At 31.9% G+C, this 17,793-nt stretch overlaps 2 protein-coding genes across 4 annotated transcripts; one reads left to right on the top strand and one right to left on the bottom strand.

Annotated features, from left to right (window-relative positions):
- Positions 1-1,108: 1,108 nt before the first annotated feature.
- Positions 1,109-6,653, bottom strand: LOC148609644 (E3 ubiquitin-protein ligase TRIM45-like). The gene is made up of 7 exons (XM_088540622.1): positions 6,519-6,653; positions 5,010-6,125; positions 4,476-4,656; positions 4,003-4,227; positions 3,293-3,358; positions 2,865-2,921; positions 1,109-2,468 (listed from the first exon to the last, which is right to left on the bottom strand). The coding sequence occupies exons 2-7, from the start codon at positions 6,099-6,101 to the stop codon at positions 1,783-1,785; spliced, it is 2,307 nt and encodes a 768-aa protein (XP_088396748.1). The 5' UTR covers positions 6,102-6,125; positions 6,519-6,653; the 3' UTR covers positions 1,109-1,782.
- Positions 6,654-6,760: 107 nt separating this feature from the next.
- Positions 6,761-17,465, top strand: LOC148609643 (uncharacterized). Of its 3 annotated transcripts, none has more exons than XM_088540619.1 (12): positions 6,761-6,846; positions 7,682-7,785; positions 8,153-8,405; positions 9,289-9,501; positions 10,137-10,175; positions 11,024-11,062; positions 11,293-11,358; positions 11,975-12,013; positions 12,589-12,630; positions 13,714-13,773; positions 15,035-15,097; positions 16,332-17,464. In XM_088540619.1, exons 2-12 carry the CDS (start codon positions 7,777-7,779, stop codon positions 17,006-17,008), a joined length of 1,500 nt encoding a protein of 499 aa, XP_088396745.1. In that variant the 5' UTR covers positions 6,761-6,846; positions 7,682-7,776; the 3' UTR covers positions 17,009-17,464. The 3 variants fall into 3 exon arrangements, with proteins under 3 accessions (XP_088396745.1, XP_088396746.1, XP_088396747.1); XM_088540620.1 differs by lacking the exon at positions 6,761-6,846 and adding an exon at positions 6,881-7,036; XM_088540621.1 differs by lacking the exons at positions 6,761-6,846; positions 7,682-7,785 and adding an exon at positions 7,831-7,878 and having other exon boundaries at positions 16,332-17,465.
- The last annotated feature ends 328 nt before the right edge of the window (positions 17,466-17,793 follow it).

The raw sequence follows: 17,793 nt of genomic DNA, 5'->3' as shown, positions 1-17,793 counted from the left end.
TCAATTTTGTATGCAAATTAATTTACAGAATCCTTTGAATATGCATCACGATTTTGTAAGAATGTTGCTCATTAGATAGAGTAAACGCAGGTTTCCGATTACTTCGAGCAACGCAGGACGGTCAAGGCCGTATTAAGTGATATTAAAAAAAAATCTTTTAAGTTGCATCCTACAGTAAAACTATTTTGAAATAAATAAAATTGCTATTATACGTTTTCAATGAGATATTTGTTTGATAAAATCAGATTTTAAAATACGCGATTTTTCTTCTTTCGATTTATTGGTATTTCTCCTGGTGAATCACGTGATCATTTCCTGACATTTTTCAACTCAACTATAAAATGCCTTCCCGACCTGTTAATCGCAACCAAATTTGTTAAAATTTGACAAAATAATTTGTATTAATGTATTTGTCCCAAATTTTGCTGAAAAAAAATGAAATGTCAGACTAGCCAAGAATATCATATCAGAAATGTGTTGTGCGGTGAAATTTGTTAATCTGTCGAAGTCTGCGAAAGATTAGATTGTTCCATTATCCAACACGATTTTTTTGCCAGACACAGATAAATTCCTTATTTCATTCCGATTCTGTTGATGTATGACAAGAAATTCGGTTGAGTGGAACAGGTCGGGCGAGATGAAAATCCGAAATAGAACGTGTCTATTGAATTGACTTTTGTGACACAGATTTGAATTTTGTGACACAGATTTGAATTTTGTCTCACTAAATTGGATTTTATTTCACAAAATTGAATTTTGTGACACAGAATTGACTTTTGTGATCCAAAACTGATTTTGATTACAAAAAGATCAAGTCCCATTCGGCGCCCCGTATTACATGACGACGAATTTGTATATAAGTGTTTTTATTTTTGTATAGTTTACCGCTTTTTGTATACGTGTATCATACTGGTGCGTCTGGTCCATTCTTTAAGTTTTGAGCGTAATCACTGTTGCTCATTTTTTTCTATATGCTTGTTATTTTGGTTATTATTTCATCTGTTCGTCAGTTTTCTTGGTCTAGCCGTCATCTCAGTATATTTCTTGTTTTGATTGCCCATATAATCCTGGCCCAGGCGCCACAAAAGTTAAAAAAATACTTAAGATATAAAATGCTATCGTAGTTTTTTTTATTACAAAATATAACTGTCACTGAAAGCAGCTCTTTATCTTGAAATGAAATCTGAAAATATACTTCTTCATGTTTTGCATTGTGATACAGTCCAATGATATTTTTTTTCAGTTTTCGTGGAAGTTTAAACTATTATCCGTCTTTAACAACACAATTTTAAGTCTATTTGATGAAACCGGGTATGAAGATGTAGTTGTTACAATACTGAAAATACACACGTTACATGACAAATGTGTTTATGATGTTGTTACACACAAACCAAACACTAAGTCAAAATGATTACAACACTAAATAACCAATGAAATAAGTTTTCACATGAATACCGACGAACAGATGTTATATAGAGAGTTTCTATATAACATCTGTTCATGGGCTGAAGATGCAACCCGAATCTAAAATGTAATGAGAATCTCATGTAATATTAATGAATATACTAATATACATATTCATAAGGCAAGTAACGATTCAACTGGTTCAGTCGATAGAAGTTTTTTCTTTGCTTTCTTCAGACAACGTTGTAATCAGATGGTGGTAAAAAATTTATAGAACACCATCAAAGTTATCATATTTATATTTCATACATACATGTATGCAAAGTTGGACTTTTTTTATAGCTTTCACTTCTTATTGACTTCGTATTTTGACAATGCTTATGTTAGAACCAAAGCGTCCAATGCTTCCTCGGGCACACTGGCTATGTTCATACCAGAGAGTAGTTCCATAGAAACCTGTACCTGTTCTGGATTGTAAATGGCAAATACAGGGAACAGAGGGTCGGACATTTCTGACATAACCAAATTCTTAAAGTGAAAAATGACCTTCTTTGTTTTCAGATCTACAATTATCCAATGGCGTTTAGTTGCATCTAGGAGGAATCCGTAATGAAGTCTTACGACAATATTTGGTGGCGTCACAGTGCGATTGGACAGTGGGTTATGGGTCATTAGCTGACCATTGTGCCATGTTTGTAGACAGACTTTGCCGCAAATATGACATCCCCTGGCACTTATTGCCCATGCGTAGGGATATCCATCAACAGTGTAGTGTTTGTCAACATACTCATGTCTGGCCAAGCCCATTTCAAATAGCATGGTCTGACGTATAAGACGCAGAACTTTGTACTGAACCACACATTCCCAGTATATCAGACCGGCCTTGTTAAACGACTTCGTAGCAATCGTTCCTTTGTAGTTCTTTAACCTTCGACCTCTGGCCTCTGATTCCCGGAATCTTAAATCGTTGCGTTGACGCAGGGGTCTCATCTTCATAAGCTTGCCATCCGGAGATATGTCGACACTGGCATGCGCAATAGACGCATCAAATGACATGTCAACACCTATTGAAATTCAAAATATCTGCAGATATGTTTACTTTTTTTAGAAATGCAATTTTGAATCTAGATTTGTAATTCAAAATTATTATGTATGATGCTGTCCCAATACAAAATATTCAAATGTTATATAGCTCTTGCCCACATAATAATCAATATTACTTTTATCCACGCTTCATTTTTGTATATCATTTTTAAAACTGTTCACACAATCGATTTTGAAAGAACTATTTTCTTTAAAAATAACATAGTTGCAAATAAATATGACAACAACTATAAAAGTTTAAAATCGTCTTTACAAATTAGCCTTGATAACGTTGTGCACTTATGGAATGACATAATAATAAGTACCAAACTCTCATACAGGAAGAGGAACATTTCAACACAATGGAGTTTACTTACAGTTGACATCACCATGCATAATATCTCTCGGAGTTATTCGTCCAACGATTGTTACATCTACAATGCACGTATATCTAATATTTTGTTTGTATTTCTTTGGTAAAACCTAGCCGTGAATCATTTATAAGAAAATGATGTTTAAACCAAAGGATTGAAATGTTATTATTGGTCAACGCAAATTGCTTATATTTTAATTCAGGCTAATATCTAAGCACAGTGTGCATATGGTATTCATATATTCCAATCAGTAATGCATCGCAATATATATAGAATTTGTCTGGTGTTTTTATCAAAACATCAGTTTTAAAATTGAATTTCAATGGTAGGATTAGAAGAACATTTTCCATTATATGATTGATACAGTGGCATGTAAAACCTCAATTGTTTTTACCTTGATTGTAATTATGTAAATATATTATTTATTCTACCTGAATTAGTCGGAGATATTGCAATCCCGTGTGTCACATTAGGTGGCGAATGAACTCGTGTTGGCCCTTAAAAGCAATATAGGTATTAATCCTGGAATTCCTGGTAGAATAAGTGATATGAAACATCATGCATACACTCACTTGGTTTCTTATTTATACAGGAATAATTTCATAGCAATTAATAAAATTAATGTAGTAATTTTCCCCGTCAACGTAGAGAAAATTTTCGTATATTTGAAAATAGCAATGATGTATGTACAAAAGTTTGGAAATAAAACTAGTTCGTTTTTCTTTAATAGCGGCCATTTACCAATTTTTTTTCTAGATGGTGATTGGCTACATGTTAATGTTTACCTATGCTGACAATTCTTCACACGACACTAAGATGTTCCGAAGTGTTATAAAAAAAATAAAAATAAAATAAACGGCTCACATTTTTCATAGACAGTCGTTTCTGTATGTACTTTCTAAAAATACGTTTGTGTTGTGTATGACCACTTTGTCTTATTGTTCTAGGCTGTGGTTTGTTTGCGGATTTCTATTGTTTGACGATATGTATGCTAATTATTCATTCTCAAAATTTGTCAAACAAAAAGCTACGGCAAACCTAAACCATAGTCAAATGACTAAGTGAATTGAAAATGTGTTATATGAATGTATCATAACAATAGGAACAAGATGTTTGACAAAGAGCTTCTAATAAAACTTACTGTGAGTAGCCGACTGTCTACCGGTTCCATGTGGTAAAACGTGAAATTTATACCCCTCTGCATTGATACTTTCACCATTTACCAATATAGTAGCCTTGTGTCTTCCAAGCTTTGAAGTTAAGAAGTAGACTTTGTAGCAACCTTGTTTCTTGGTAAAGTCTTCCACTGTTGGTCGGTGTATTCTTCCATCTGGATCTCTGATTTCTACTTTCATATCAACGCTACCTGCAAAATTAAGTCGTGTAAATGTACAGCATAATTGAAAATCATCGCAATTCTGTAAGTAAATTTACGAAAAGTAACAGGTGGCAGGTAAATATTACTTGATATCCAAGCCGTTAAAAGCATGATCTTGATCGTATTATTTTTTAACGTAACTAAATGATTGTTGGAAATGGTTGAATGAAAGTTTAATGTTATTTAGTTAGGTATACGAATATACTACTCTTAACAAATATAATATCACTTAAAACCTTCTGCTGAAGCAGCGTTCTCGACACCGTTTACATGGATAGTAATGGGAACGTCTTCAACATCCACCGGTATGTCATTCACAGTCACACTGGCGTTCAACGAATGTGGAGAGGACGTCGATATTTTTCCGACTCTTTCCGTAAAGAGCTTGAAGTCTTCATTCATGTTTTTCTTATTGAACTGCAATGAAAGAGAGAGAAATACTTGTTAGTGTATTAAATGGTTGCAAAATTCGTTTATTACTTACTCTATGTCAATGATCTAACTACAAGTGTAAATTCACTTGGTAATTTTATTTGTACGTTTTATATAAACATGATTTTTTGTGTCATTTCTGTTTGTTTGGGCCTTTAGACGTACAATTTAAGCTAAAATGCAAAAGTAAATTGCATCTTTTGTATCGTAATCAACGCAATGATCAAAGTACGTGTAATCCTTTTCTAATAAAGATCGTTCCAGCTCAATTGCTATAATTGCATAATGTTGCAATGCTATTTTCTATTTTGTTTTAGCATGAGCAATGATAGCGTCACCTGTACATCAGCATTATCATGTGGAATCGTATCAAGTTGGCGGGAATTCAGGTCTTGCAATCGATCAATAATTTGATGTTTAACATTCATGAATTCTGTAGGTGATGCATATGTATAAGAACAAATTGCAAATTCATTGGAATCATCAAGGTTTCCTTTATGGAAGTTTAAAGTACTCAGTTGATCTTGAAGTCGTTTTTTCTTCATACTGACAGCGGTTAACAGCTCATTCATCACTTCTTCTTTCCTCTCATCGAGCATTTTCTGACATTTTTCGAAAGCCATATCGATATCTTCAGTCAATCTTTCTTTAACACTGTCTAGATTTGTTATAATATCATCAACGTTATTTATCGCGCTGTCTGCCGTTAACTGTTTGTGCTTCACTTCCGATACCAGACTATCAATAGTTCTTTTGGTTTCTGCATAAACGTCTGTCAGTGTTCGTAATTTGTGATTTTTGGAATCAGGGTGAAACTCAACTGCACAAAGGGCACACACAGGCTTATCACAGGAATTAGAAACACAGTAATACGTAAAGCCCTGGCCTTCATGACCTTTTACTGTACATTGTTGGACGGACTGAAATTCTTCAATCGTGCATTCTTTGAGGTCGTTTACATTGGTAATCTCGTGCTTCTTTGTAACTTTTGTCTTCAAGTGTGCATCTGTACAATCGTTACAAAGAAATTGGGAGCATTCTTTACAGCGATGCGTTCCGCGTCTTTTATTGGTGCATTCATCACATGCAATAGCTGCTTCATCTGTCTGCACCTTTAGATATTTTGTTAGATATCCCCGACATCCGTCCTTGTGGAAGGTTTTTATGTTACCATTAGGAATGGTGTGTGATTCGTTACACTCTGGGCAGACGACAGAGTCACGTGTTTTCATTGTCTCGAGACATCCTTCACATACGCAATGAAGACATGGAAGAACTCTTGGAATATGTTCAACGTCATCAAATTCTTCGTTGCAAACGTAACATTCTAAAAATTTTTGCCGTACGTGCTCAATCTGTGGACGAATCGAGGACTTGCTTGGTACACGGAGAGGTTGTGTCATCACCGGGTGGTACGTCGCTGTTGACATCTTGGAATTATACTCTTGAAAACTCTGAAAAGCGAAATTTTAAAGATTTCTCACTACAGTTGATGAAATTTACTTACACATACATGTAAGACACTTTATACTAGATACATTTCCTAAAGTTGCATATAAAATTATGAAGTAAAGACGTACTTTAATCTTAAGTCATTATTTGAGGTTTTTCAAAACATCTTTAAATCGTTGTATTCATCTCAAGAATTTCAATACTACCTGAATAAATTCAAACACTAGATCTTGTAATAGCTATATCGATACCCGAATAATATGATATCTGATAACGAACACGATAACCGTTTGCTTGAGGTATTTTTTTTTTGCAAAATACAATTAAAAAATTAACACCATGTTATGAAAACGGTTACTAAAAAAATAAATATGTATAATAAGAAATATACTTACAACGAGACTATTGCTAAATAAATGTTTGCCAACACTTGGTTTCAACCTTTTCCTGACATCTCAATGTTCCTAATACATGGGCTTTTAACATTATAATAACCTGACGTAATTCAAGCGTTTCTTGATTTTGTGGGTAATATTCCATGTTACCATTACTTTGCTATACAATAAATGAAAAGAATCGTTAACTGTATAACCATGGGTTCTTAATCCAAAAGACGTTAAGAGTGTAAGTGACAAATGTTATTGTCTATAACTATAAGGTTTAAAGTTTCTTGTTGTTCTTTTAAGAAACCTTACAAATGGAGATTAATACAACGATTGCTAGGTAGGAAAACATTTTTGAAAACGTGAAAAAAAATACTGACTCAGATATAGGTACACCGCCAATGCCAAAGATGTACCCGATTTTGTTTTCGACGATGATGAGTAATGCATTTTTATGCGTGTCCGCTTTCAACGACGTTTAGTTTACACAATATTCGTATACGCTTAATTTATCAGATGTTATAACTAAGGTAGATCAAACCTAATGTTAATTCAAAAACAAAAAAATCCTTATTTTCACAATAGATGATGTTGGATAACAAACTTTATTACTTTAATTTGAAGAAAATATAGGTAATCGAATGTATAATTAGTAATTGAGTCTTGATGTTAATGATTTCTATTAAAATTTTATACAAAATGTATAAGGAAGAATAATCAAGGGAACCTAGGTTATAGCGGTAATCAAAAGAATGTAATCCAGGGACAAAGACCAGACACAATCATTTATTTTTATATAAAACATTTATGAATATATAAAAAAAACACTTGCATTACATTTTTACACATTTAAAAAAAGAAAACAAGGGATCGACACGCCACCGAACATTTGTTTGACTCAAGGCTAGCTTGAGTCGAACAGTCACGGTCTACCACGAGACTTTCGACGGACAAGTGTTTGTTATAGTTGCAAGGCAAAAACTTTTCAAATCATTTACAAACAACATGTTTAATCTTTCGAAACAGAATTTGCTCATGCAGTTAAATTGAATTTTCTATATGACTAGATGACAAAAAAGATACTCTGTACAATGAGACGATCTAACTTAAAGAAACGTTGGATAAATCTAGTTTATCCCTATGACAATTTTTAATGATTCTTCATCGATTTTCAGAGTACGGACGTCACCTTACTCAAAGATTTTGACTTTGAGCACACATATTTACATTGAAAGTCTATTTAATGAGATCAATGTAAAAGTCTGACTGTATGTATAAGGTAAGGATAAAAGTCTGACTGTATGTATAAGGTAAGGATAAAAGTCTGACTGTATGTATAAGGTAAGGATAAAAGTCTGACTGTATGTATAAGGTAAGGATATGAAAAAAAATCAAATGTTACAAAAGCATCAGTTAACATTTAAATGAAAATGTATCAGAAATACCAACAATTGCACGTCATCATATATTGTTAAAACTGTAATCTTATAATTTGTTTTGCATGATATTAAAATTAGTAAACTAACAAGGAAATGATAATCACATATTAACAATAACAGTTGTACATTCTGATCTTCATCACCACTTACTTTGAACAAGCAGTAATTGTTACACTGTTTCATTATTTTGATAACTTAATATTTTAGTCATATGTTCGACAACTGAGCATATCAAGCGAAAGACTATCTGTACCACCAAGTATGGATAAACAATCACAGGAATCTTCACAAACGTTTCAACCTCCAAAAGTATACGTACCAACAGCTCACAGAGTTTCTGGGTCGTCAAAAATTTGCATATCAAATACAGTCGTAGTTCCTAGTGATACAGCAGTGGATGAGGAGAAAGTAGTTTTAACTATACGATTGTTCAGTAAAGATCTCATTCCTGTATATGATGGTAAGACCAACTAATTATACGATTGTTCAGTAAAGATCGTAATCCAGTTTATTATGGCAAGTCCAACTGCTAGTATATATTAATATATATGCGCAAAACTGCTGAATGATACACCGATTTTTCAATGCAATGGCAAAAGCGTTTTAAGTAGTACTCTAGGTAAAAATCATGCAAAATGTGATTCATGGTTGGAAAGCCTACATATTTTCACATTTTATGTTTTGTTTAAAATGCAATAGCTAACAGAAATTAATATGTGTCTTTTCATATAATCCGTGCTTTATAGAATGTATAGAATGTACTGTAGAATTCAACATTAAGAGCGATGAGTCTGTAAACGACACTACAATACAATAGAAACTTTTGAATGTACAATGAGAATTAACTCCTAAGAGCAGACAGATTGGAATTAATAATTATACATTTGATTATATAGACCTATAAAGCAACTAATTAGCTACAAAATAAACATACATGGCCTTTTTGGGGTGTATCACATATATTACAGAATTTGCATGATTCTTACAAAGACTACTACTTAAATTGTTAAGTGATAACAAATGAAGGATTTTGCACATAATTTCGTTATGTTTACTCTACAAGACCTTACTCATAGTTTAAGCATGATTAAATACATAGAGAAAAACATCATTTATCTATTAACTAGGTAATGGTATTTCTAAGACATGAGAAGAACTATTATTTCATTCAAAATATTCATTCATTGAATGAATAATCAAGGGAATCAAGATTCTAGCGAAAATCAAAAGAATGTAATCTAGGGACAAAGATCAGACATGGAAAACAGAAAATCACAACAAAGAACATAACATAACCAAATTAATACATACAAAGTAACAAAAGTAATTAAGCATATTTACAGCCACTGCAGACATATCTGTTGAGATATTAGACCCTGATAATGATATCATAAGACCACATGCCGAAGATTACACTGACAAAGATGGAACGTACAAAGTCTTATTCGAAGCTCAAAAGCCTGGTAAATACGTTGCGCATATACTGGTAAACGGGGAATGTATAAACACAGCGGGGTATAAGTTTAATGCCCTCGGACAGTACTCTTACAATAAACGTAAGTATGTTTAAGTGATTACCTTAGCTGTAATATTTTATGAAAATCCAAAAATGTACATATACATAAATAGTTTGTAGACACAAACATGATCAAGATGACTTATGTGTCATGTTCAAACATGCAATTCAAATTTTATTGAAGATATTTATCATGTGTAGTCTTAATGCTGTTGTTTTCTTAAGTTTACTGTAAGAATTTGATCTCTTTCTAATAATTCGTGTATAAATATCTGAAAAGATACTGAAGGACTAATAATGGCCTTGACATGAAAACAGAGTCGATCTCCACACACAATGAAGCAAACAGAATTAAATGCAATAACATTTATAAAAACTAAAGACTGGGATACAAGACATCGCACAAAAACTAAAACAAAAGCATAATGAGCTAACCCCCCCCCCCCCAAAAAAAAAAAAAAAATAAAAAAATAAAATAAAATAAAATAAAATCGTAAGTGATATTTAGTGCTCCGGAAAGGTAAGCATGTCCTGCTTCGCAAGCGGCACCCATTGCAATGCAAGTGAGCAAAACCCGACAAGAGCCTAGGTGCAAGATCAGGATTCCCGACACACTGTGTCAAAGCATCTATTTTATTTCATTTTTTCTCATTTTCTCCCTTCTTTTTAATGCAGGAAAACATTCATTTAAGACTTCACCGCCACTTTTGTCAGGTAAATATATCAGTAAATAAGATACATGATCTATATTCATATATTTTTGTCATCCAAACAACCCGAAATGCGTCTGGAAATGATCATGACGTTATGTTTGTATTTAAATAATTATTACAGTTTTGGGCAATCCATTGCAGAAGAAAGGAATAAAATTTATTGATTTTTTTTGCTAGAATAATGTTAACTTGTGAACAGGTCTTGCACAAAAATGTGACTAAGTAAAAGCTTTTGTGAAGAGTAATCATTCATTGTGTTGTACCTATTAATTTCTGTTTAGCATTCTGAAAGTTTGTTAATAGCCATCTTTTCCCCCCGAGATTTTATTTAAATAATTGCTTTAATTGTATCTTTTCAATTTCATTTTATCAACTCAATTGTAATGGTATGATTATTAGCGTACTACAGTATTAAATTTTTCAATAATACAGATTATTTTTCTTCAAACTAGTATTATGAAATAACGACTTTACTCAAGTAAATCAAAATTAATGGTTTAGTGTTTCATGGTACTCTTACGTTTAAATGTAAAAGTAAACCTGTAGACTTTTATAAAGATTTGTTTAATATTAAGAACTTTCCAGACGATATGGCGTCTCTACAATTGGTATTAAAACAAGACAATATAGTCAATGTTCGAGTGTTTATATATACCTTCTTTCTTTATTATATCACGTATTGTTTGCATTTTATTTGTATTTAGTTCCATTTACCAGTGAAATACTTTTTACTTTATTATTATTCATGTGTTCACATAATAAGGTAGTTACCATGTAACGGCAATGATTTTAAGGTTCATTTTTCATGTAGATTTTTTTCTGTTTACATTTCATCATTTAATGTTTCAGGAAATTTGCCATCAAGAAGCCTGTCTAGAATGACAACAGGTCGGTGAGCGATATACAGAACGTTAGGGAAATGGACAATAATCATGATTTTTAAAATGATAGCTATTTAAAAAAAATAAAAACAGTGTAATGAAAATTATGACAGTAATTGAAATTAAACACATAACAAACAAAAGTATAACACTGATACAGAAATAAATAAAAACCCCGAACCAATAGCTAAACAATCATTTACATCTTAGATTTATTTTTGTTGTATTTTCCTACAGGACAACTGAGTACAATGAATTCCCCAAGGATGTTAAGTTTAATGTCATCTAGATCAGCCAAGTCAGGTAAGGTAATGGTTTCTCTTTGGGTATTTAGTTCAAAAACCAATGTTGGAGTCAATGTTGAATTCGACATGAGTAAAAGTTAATGTATAACACACTCACTAAAAATAGCTTTTTTTTTTTTTAATTTTGCTAGCAAACACCCGTAGTATCAAGAATTTGAAATATCATAAAATTGTCACTAAAATTGTTATTTTTACGAAAAGGCATTCACCAATATATTTGCAAAGTAGTTGTTATTTTATCCTCATAAATATATTGTTGTATCTGCAAAACATCTTTTAAAAGCAAATCAGGTCCGACAACTTTGAAATATTTTACATGTACTGCGGTAAATTTTCTTCCTCCAAGCCATGTCTATAATATCCAGTAACAATATTAAACGATATGACATTCTATTGAATTTACTCCCGCATGCGCAATATTGTTAAATAAAACCGGACATTTTACATTTATTACTCAAAATCCAATAAACGTCTTCTCAATATACAATAGATTTTTATTGAGTCCAAATAAGAACATTTTGGGCCATATCAATGTTATAATTTTCGAATTTGTTGGACAAAATACATTAAAATAATTAAAAGGCAAATCCTACGTAATTTTCTTTAATCTATAGATGATATATTATATAGAGACGTGTCCAGAACATCAAGAGGTAAATTATATTTAAATAGAAATTTCAAAATTTAGAAGTTCATGCATTGAAAAATGATTAACGGTATCACTAAATTGTCATCTTTTGTTGATATAATGGAGTCATGAAGTAATGTTGAAATAGGAGTCAAAATACAAAGACAAATAAAGGGAACCGATATTCAAGAGGAAATCAAAAGACAAGATAAGGAGTAGCCCGGGAAAACAGACACACACTTAACAAGGAACATATACTTTTATTCCCTGTTCTCTGAAGTTGTTTCAGTCTTTCATTCTGGTAAACCATAAATACCAAGCTTCTGTTCTCTTATTTCAGCTATGGTATACCGGTCTAAAATACCAAAGCCTTTGAAAATATTAGATTATAATTGTCACTTTGTGGGACCGTTAACAAAACTGAAAGTAATCGCGTTTCTAATATAGAAAAAAATAAGTGTTAAAGTTCGATGATATGTGTTTTGAATTACCATTTACAGGGAAATAAACTATTGGACATTTTTATGAGTACAGAAAAATTAATTTTGACAATATCTATATGTTGTATAGTTGAAATACAGTACGTACAATTTTTCATAGGGTATGCTTTTACAAAGCCACCATCTCGACTGAGCGTTTTAGGTAAGTGAAACCCTATTGATCTAGAGGAGTTAAGTTTACCTCAAAGAATAAGTTTTCACTTTCGAAAGCAAATTAGTACAATTGTTAGGGTGTGTTTATGTGGACTGATAGAGAATTATATGATTTGCTTTAATGTTTATTGGAATAATGAAAGGTGTATAGGCGATAACAATTTTCTTCGAAGGAGTACAGTTTTTAGTAAAACGCTCAATGGTGTGAAACTATCGACAATTTGGTGTAATGAAAATGGTGAATGGAATAAAAGGTTAAATGAATCTTATTTTATCACTTCAACATATTTCAATAATGTCGTACATGGATTTAGCGCATGCACGATAAAACGATAGAAATGCTTGATCAAGACTTAAACGTAGGTAAGGGAGGTAGACATAATACGTGTTTTGTTTTTGTTTTCAAAAGAAGTTAAAAAGTGGCGTGGAATATTTAACGCGACGTCATTATATTGAGAAATCTGATATTACTTCATGCTAACGTATCCTTTTTAACTTTTCATCTGAAACAATTAAAAAAATACTAAAGTTAGTCCACTGTAGAATGAAAGAATAAAACATTCATTCAAACAATCTGAAAATAATACATCATGTTAATCAAATAGAAAGTTTCTGTATGCTAATCGAATTACCCATATTTACACAAATATATTCTACTCATGCTTTAGGATTGAGTAAAGTACATTTACACCGTACTTGAATTAATTATCACACCGTTTTCATAAAGTCTTCCACATTCTATGCCTTCAGGAGAAAAAAAATCAATTAACCATTTTGAACTTAGAATTTGTATTTGAAAAACATTGTAGCTATATTAAGAAGATATCATGTGACACTGATTGAATTGTTTGAGCTAATTAGTAATATATGTTTCATTTTCTCTTGATGTCACAGAGGAGCTTTAACTTTTATTTTTGTAACAGAATGTTATATCTTTAATAGATTATTTTGGATTCCATTTATTGACAAATTTCGTAAAGCCTATAGAGAATTCATGTGAAACAATCATTTACACCTAATAAGCATGTTTTGTAAATATGTTTTTGTCTTTTAATGGTTGCCATTTATACAGATGAATCAGTGCAGCAAGATGTACCCATCCCGCCTGCAAGATCTCAAGTTGTTTCAACCGGTATGTAAATGTTTAAATATGAGCATTTTCATGATTGTGAAACATGTTTCTGGATGGCGATACAAATCAGTTCTTTTGAAGGCGTATAACATTTCTTAAACGACTGATGTACGTGACCTGGAGACTTTTATGGACCTTTCCTTTTTAGATAGAGTGATGAAGCATATAGTTTTGGTCGTAATGACAACTTTTTGTAGGATCATAGGGCACAGTTTCATTCTAATGTTTTGATTATTGACATATCAATGAAAGGGGTTTACTTTTGAAGTGTAAATCAAATATAATACTCTCGTTTCCGTAATATTTTGTTTTATAAAATATCACTTAGTATCACTCCAGATAACAATCTTGCAAAATTTGATATTTGTTTTAAATGTTATAGAAAAACGAAATTAACATATTACTTTTTAGATAACCCTTGTTTTTAGGTGACAATTATACAGAATGTACTGTAGAAATCAAAATTAAGGGAGACAACTCTGTAAATGACACTAAAATACAATTATTTCCTAAGAGCAAACATATTGAAATGAATAATTATACATTTCATATAGACCTATAAAGCAACTTAATAACAAAAATAAAAATATGTAGACTTTTTAGTGGTGTATCAAATATTACATAAATTGCATGATTCTAACAAAGACCGCTATTTAAGATGAACAGAATGATTGTGCTGTCCTTTTTTATTATCAACCTTTTTGTAAAATGGTATTTTATTCTGTGTGCTACATTGTTTATGTGAACCATCTTTGTTTCCGTTTTCATGTTTTGACCATTTCTAAGGACTTTGTTGTTTTTAAATTTTCCTTTAGTTTTGATACTTTGGATTGTTTTTGTTGCTGAAAATGATGCATATCTGTTTCTGTTTCTGTTTTGTTTTCTGTTTCATATATAGTTTTGTGTGAATCTCGTACACTGTTGTGATAGGAAGTGTTGATAAATTCTGTTGTTGATAATTCCTATGACCAGGCATTTACTTCACTATCATTATAACGAAGTAAAAATTTGAGGAAATGTTTAATAATCTGTAAATATTAACATATCATCAATTTAATTGAATGGGAAAATAAACTAATTGTTTAATAAACTGAAGTCCTCTTACACGAAACAAGAACCAAAAATCAAAATAACATGATATTACATCATCAAAAAGTTCGGAATATCCTCAGATTTTTTCAATTTTATGACCAAGAAACTGCTCTTTAAATCATATACAATAAATGATTACACCGTATAAATTTTTGTTTATGTTAATCAGATTATAGGAGCAAAGAACATCACACAATAACAGAAAGAAGGCTTCTTTACGATGATGTTAATTGTACGTATTAAGTATATACTTTTCGTATTTTAACATATTGTTTTCAATGCTACAAAGTCACCATATTCGATGAAACATTTTTTATCTCATGTTTGAAAAACTGTTATTTTCACCACCATGCGTTCTTTTGATCTTTCTTTCCGTAACACATTTCTTAGCACTATTACAGAATATCACTTAAAACATTTTGAATACACATTGCACATACGTATTGATTTTGAATATTTATTAATGTCAAATATCATTGGTCAAAGGTCAAGGTCAGTTGTCGCATTACCCACTTTTAATCTTAAATCTGCCTCGAAACGATTTTATTTTTGTGGTAATCTTTATCAATGTGTTTTTCCTGAATGTGTCAATCTATCCAAGACAAATAACTTGTAAATAAATAACATTTTATTCGTCATGATATAGTTATTATCTGACAGTGTCGGTTTAGACATATCCAAAACCGATAACTTCTATTCATAAATTGTAGTGTGTCCTTTAAGACTGTTAGAATAAACATCCTATTACAGCTATTGTGCATTAGTTGTTAAGAGTGTTCTATCGTGTTTAAAAAATTAAGAGTAAAAACTCCTTTTCATGGAAACGAATAAAACCAGTGAAAAGAGAGAAATTGCAATCTACGTTAAACATTCGTGTTGTCGTTGGTCTGTCATCATATGACCATAACTTCGGAATGATTAAATAAATGCACGGCATAGATTAAGTATGCTACATATCATGACATTACCGGGATAGCTGATATATGTTTGATGTATACATGCAATTTCGAATGTCGATAAAATCATTTCACTGATTATCTACTCTTTTGAAACTACATAATGTCCCGTACTATGCCTTAGTTTTTCCATTACAATAAAAGTGGTAATAACGCTGGATTCAAAAGGTGGGTATTACATATAAATATGTATATGTGGTCTTCATGCAATGGTTTAGAATGGAAATCAAATATGATATTCTTTTTCTATTTTTGATATTTACATCCATGCATTAGCGTTGTACAATTTAGAAAATAGGAAATCTTATAAAAGAGCCATTTTATGAAAGATTAATTGAGGATTTAGAAAAAAAGGCTACCGATTCCTTGTCCCGTTTAACATAAATCCAGATATAAATTAAAATTTGGAAAAAGTATGTCAGGCACTACTGAAGGTTTGACATACATAGTTTTTACTCCTAATATCTTTGACCTGTTTAGTTTCAAGTTTATTATTGTTTTTTTTTGCAGGCATAAACATTGCATTCGATGCTGCTGTATCTCATCCTTCAATTGACGTGTCACGTGATAGTCTTGAAATAGGTCTAAAAGCTATCAAATCAATTTATGGGTCTTCTCCAGGAGACCATAGTACAAGACGACTCCGTTTATATCCAGGAACGTTAGGGACAAGATCCTTCCGAAGACCTGGACTTTTTTATTGGGAAATAACCGTAAAATATAAGATTCTGAAACTAATACGGAGGAATGTATTGTTCGAATTCGGTCTTGCTCGTTATGATGCTATTGATGCAGGATTCCGGAATGATAGAAGTCAATTTGCATGGGTGGTCAGTGGCGGTGGGTGTCACCTCTGCGGACGTGTGTGCCTACATGGTTGGCACAATGGTCAAATGCTGAATCACATGCCGTTCGCTGATCGAATACCATCACCCATTCGGTCATATTCAAGACTTGATTTTGGTTGCTTGTTAGATACATCTAGGAGACATTGGATTATCATTGACTTGCAATCGAGGCAGGTCATTGCTAATTTTGTAAACTTGGTTTGTTCTGAAAATACGGAGCCTTTATGGCCAGTTTTTGCACTTTACAATCCAGAGCAAGCCCACACAACTATAGAAATGCACTATGGGTCTAATGTTCGAGGTATACCCGAAGAAGCTTTAGATGCCCTGTCAATATGACATTCCTATGTTTAATTATTACCAACGCAAACTTTGTTCGTTTTATTTATGTTTCATATGAGAAAGAATGACTGTTTATCCTTTAAAATGAAAGGAGTGACATTTCAGCAACCAAAACATATACATATTGTAGAAACATAATTAAAATTGATTTCTCTAAATTGGGTCGTTTCTAGAAACCCAACCAAAATATTTACTCCCGCTTAATCGGAAAGTTGGTCAGATTAAATAATCATTAAACAAGCCATATTTTATTATCTTCATCAATGAATTATGTTATTGACAACCATTGTGCTCTTCGGCTTATTTATCTGCACAACTGTTAAAATTGATCGAACGAAAGCATTTTCATTTCGTCATGTATTGGTCAGAAATAAAATCATCAATGTTTAATTTTAATTGGTCATTAACGTAAACTTAAAAGCAGAATATTGTGTTGCCATGTAGATATGTATTCATTGTTTAAACTCAATAATTCTAAATCATCAGTTTTAATATTAGTAATAGTACCACATAATATTTTCCACAATATTGATAGAACCAGTAGTTTTTTCTCTGTTTGAAATTTATTATTCGATGAACGCTTACCCTACCGGTGCACTTGGTCCATGCTCCCAGTTTTTAGTGGAGTCCGAGTTGCTCATTTGATTGTCTTACTTTGTATGTATGATTTTAGTTACTTTATGTTCTTTGTTGTGTATGTCTGTTTTTCCTTGTCTGGTCTTTGTCCCATGATTACATTCTTTTGATTACCGCTATAACCTTGGTTCCCTTGATTACTCTTT

This window comes from Perna viridis, chromosome 8 (genome assembly GCF_037379345.1).
Source record: "Perna viridis isolate PV_CMFRI_1.1 ecotype Kerala chromosome 8, ASM3737934v1, whole genome shotgun sequence".
Classification (NCBI taxonomy): domain Eukaryota; kingdom Metazoa; phylum Mollusca; class Bivalvia; order Mytilida; family Mytilidae; genus Perna; species Perna viridis.
This window is presented reverse-complemented; position numbering and strand designations above follow the sequence as displayed.

Excerpts from the sequence above, each read along its gene's own strand:
- LOC148609644 (XM_088540622.1), bottom strand. The coding sequence starts at position 6,101 with ATGTCAACAGCGACGTACCACCCGGTGATGACACAACCTCTCCGTGTA. Across the intron at positions 4,228-4,475 it reads GAACGCTGCTTCAGCAGAAG|GTAGCGTTGATATGAAAGTA; the intron begins GTTTTAAGTGAT and ends TTAATTTTGCAG. Across the intron at positions 2,469-2,864 it reads TATGCATGGTGATGTCAACT|GTGTTGACATGTCATTTGAT; the intron begins GTAAGTAAACTC and ends GAATTTCAATAG.
- LOC148609643 (XM_088540621.1), top strand. Across the intron at positions 10,176-11,023 it reads TTCACCGCCACTTTTGTCAG|GAAATTTGCCATCAAGAAGC; the intron begins GTAAATATATCA and ends TTAATGTTTCAG. Across the intron at positions 11,063-11,292 it reads CCTGTCTAGAATGACAACAG|GACAACTGAGTACAATGAAT; the intron begins GTCGGTGAGCGA and ends ATTTTCCTACAG.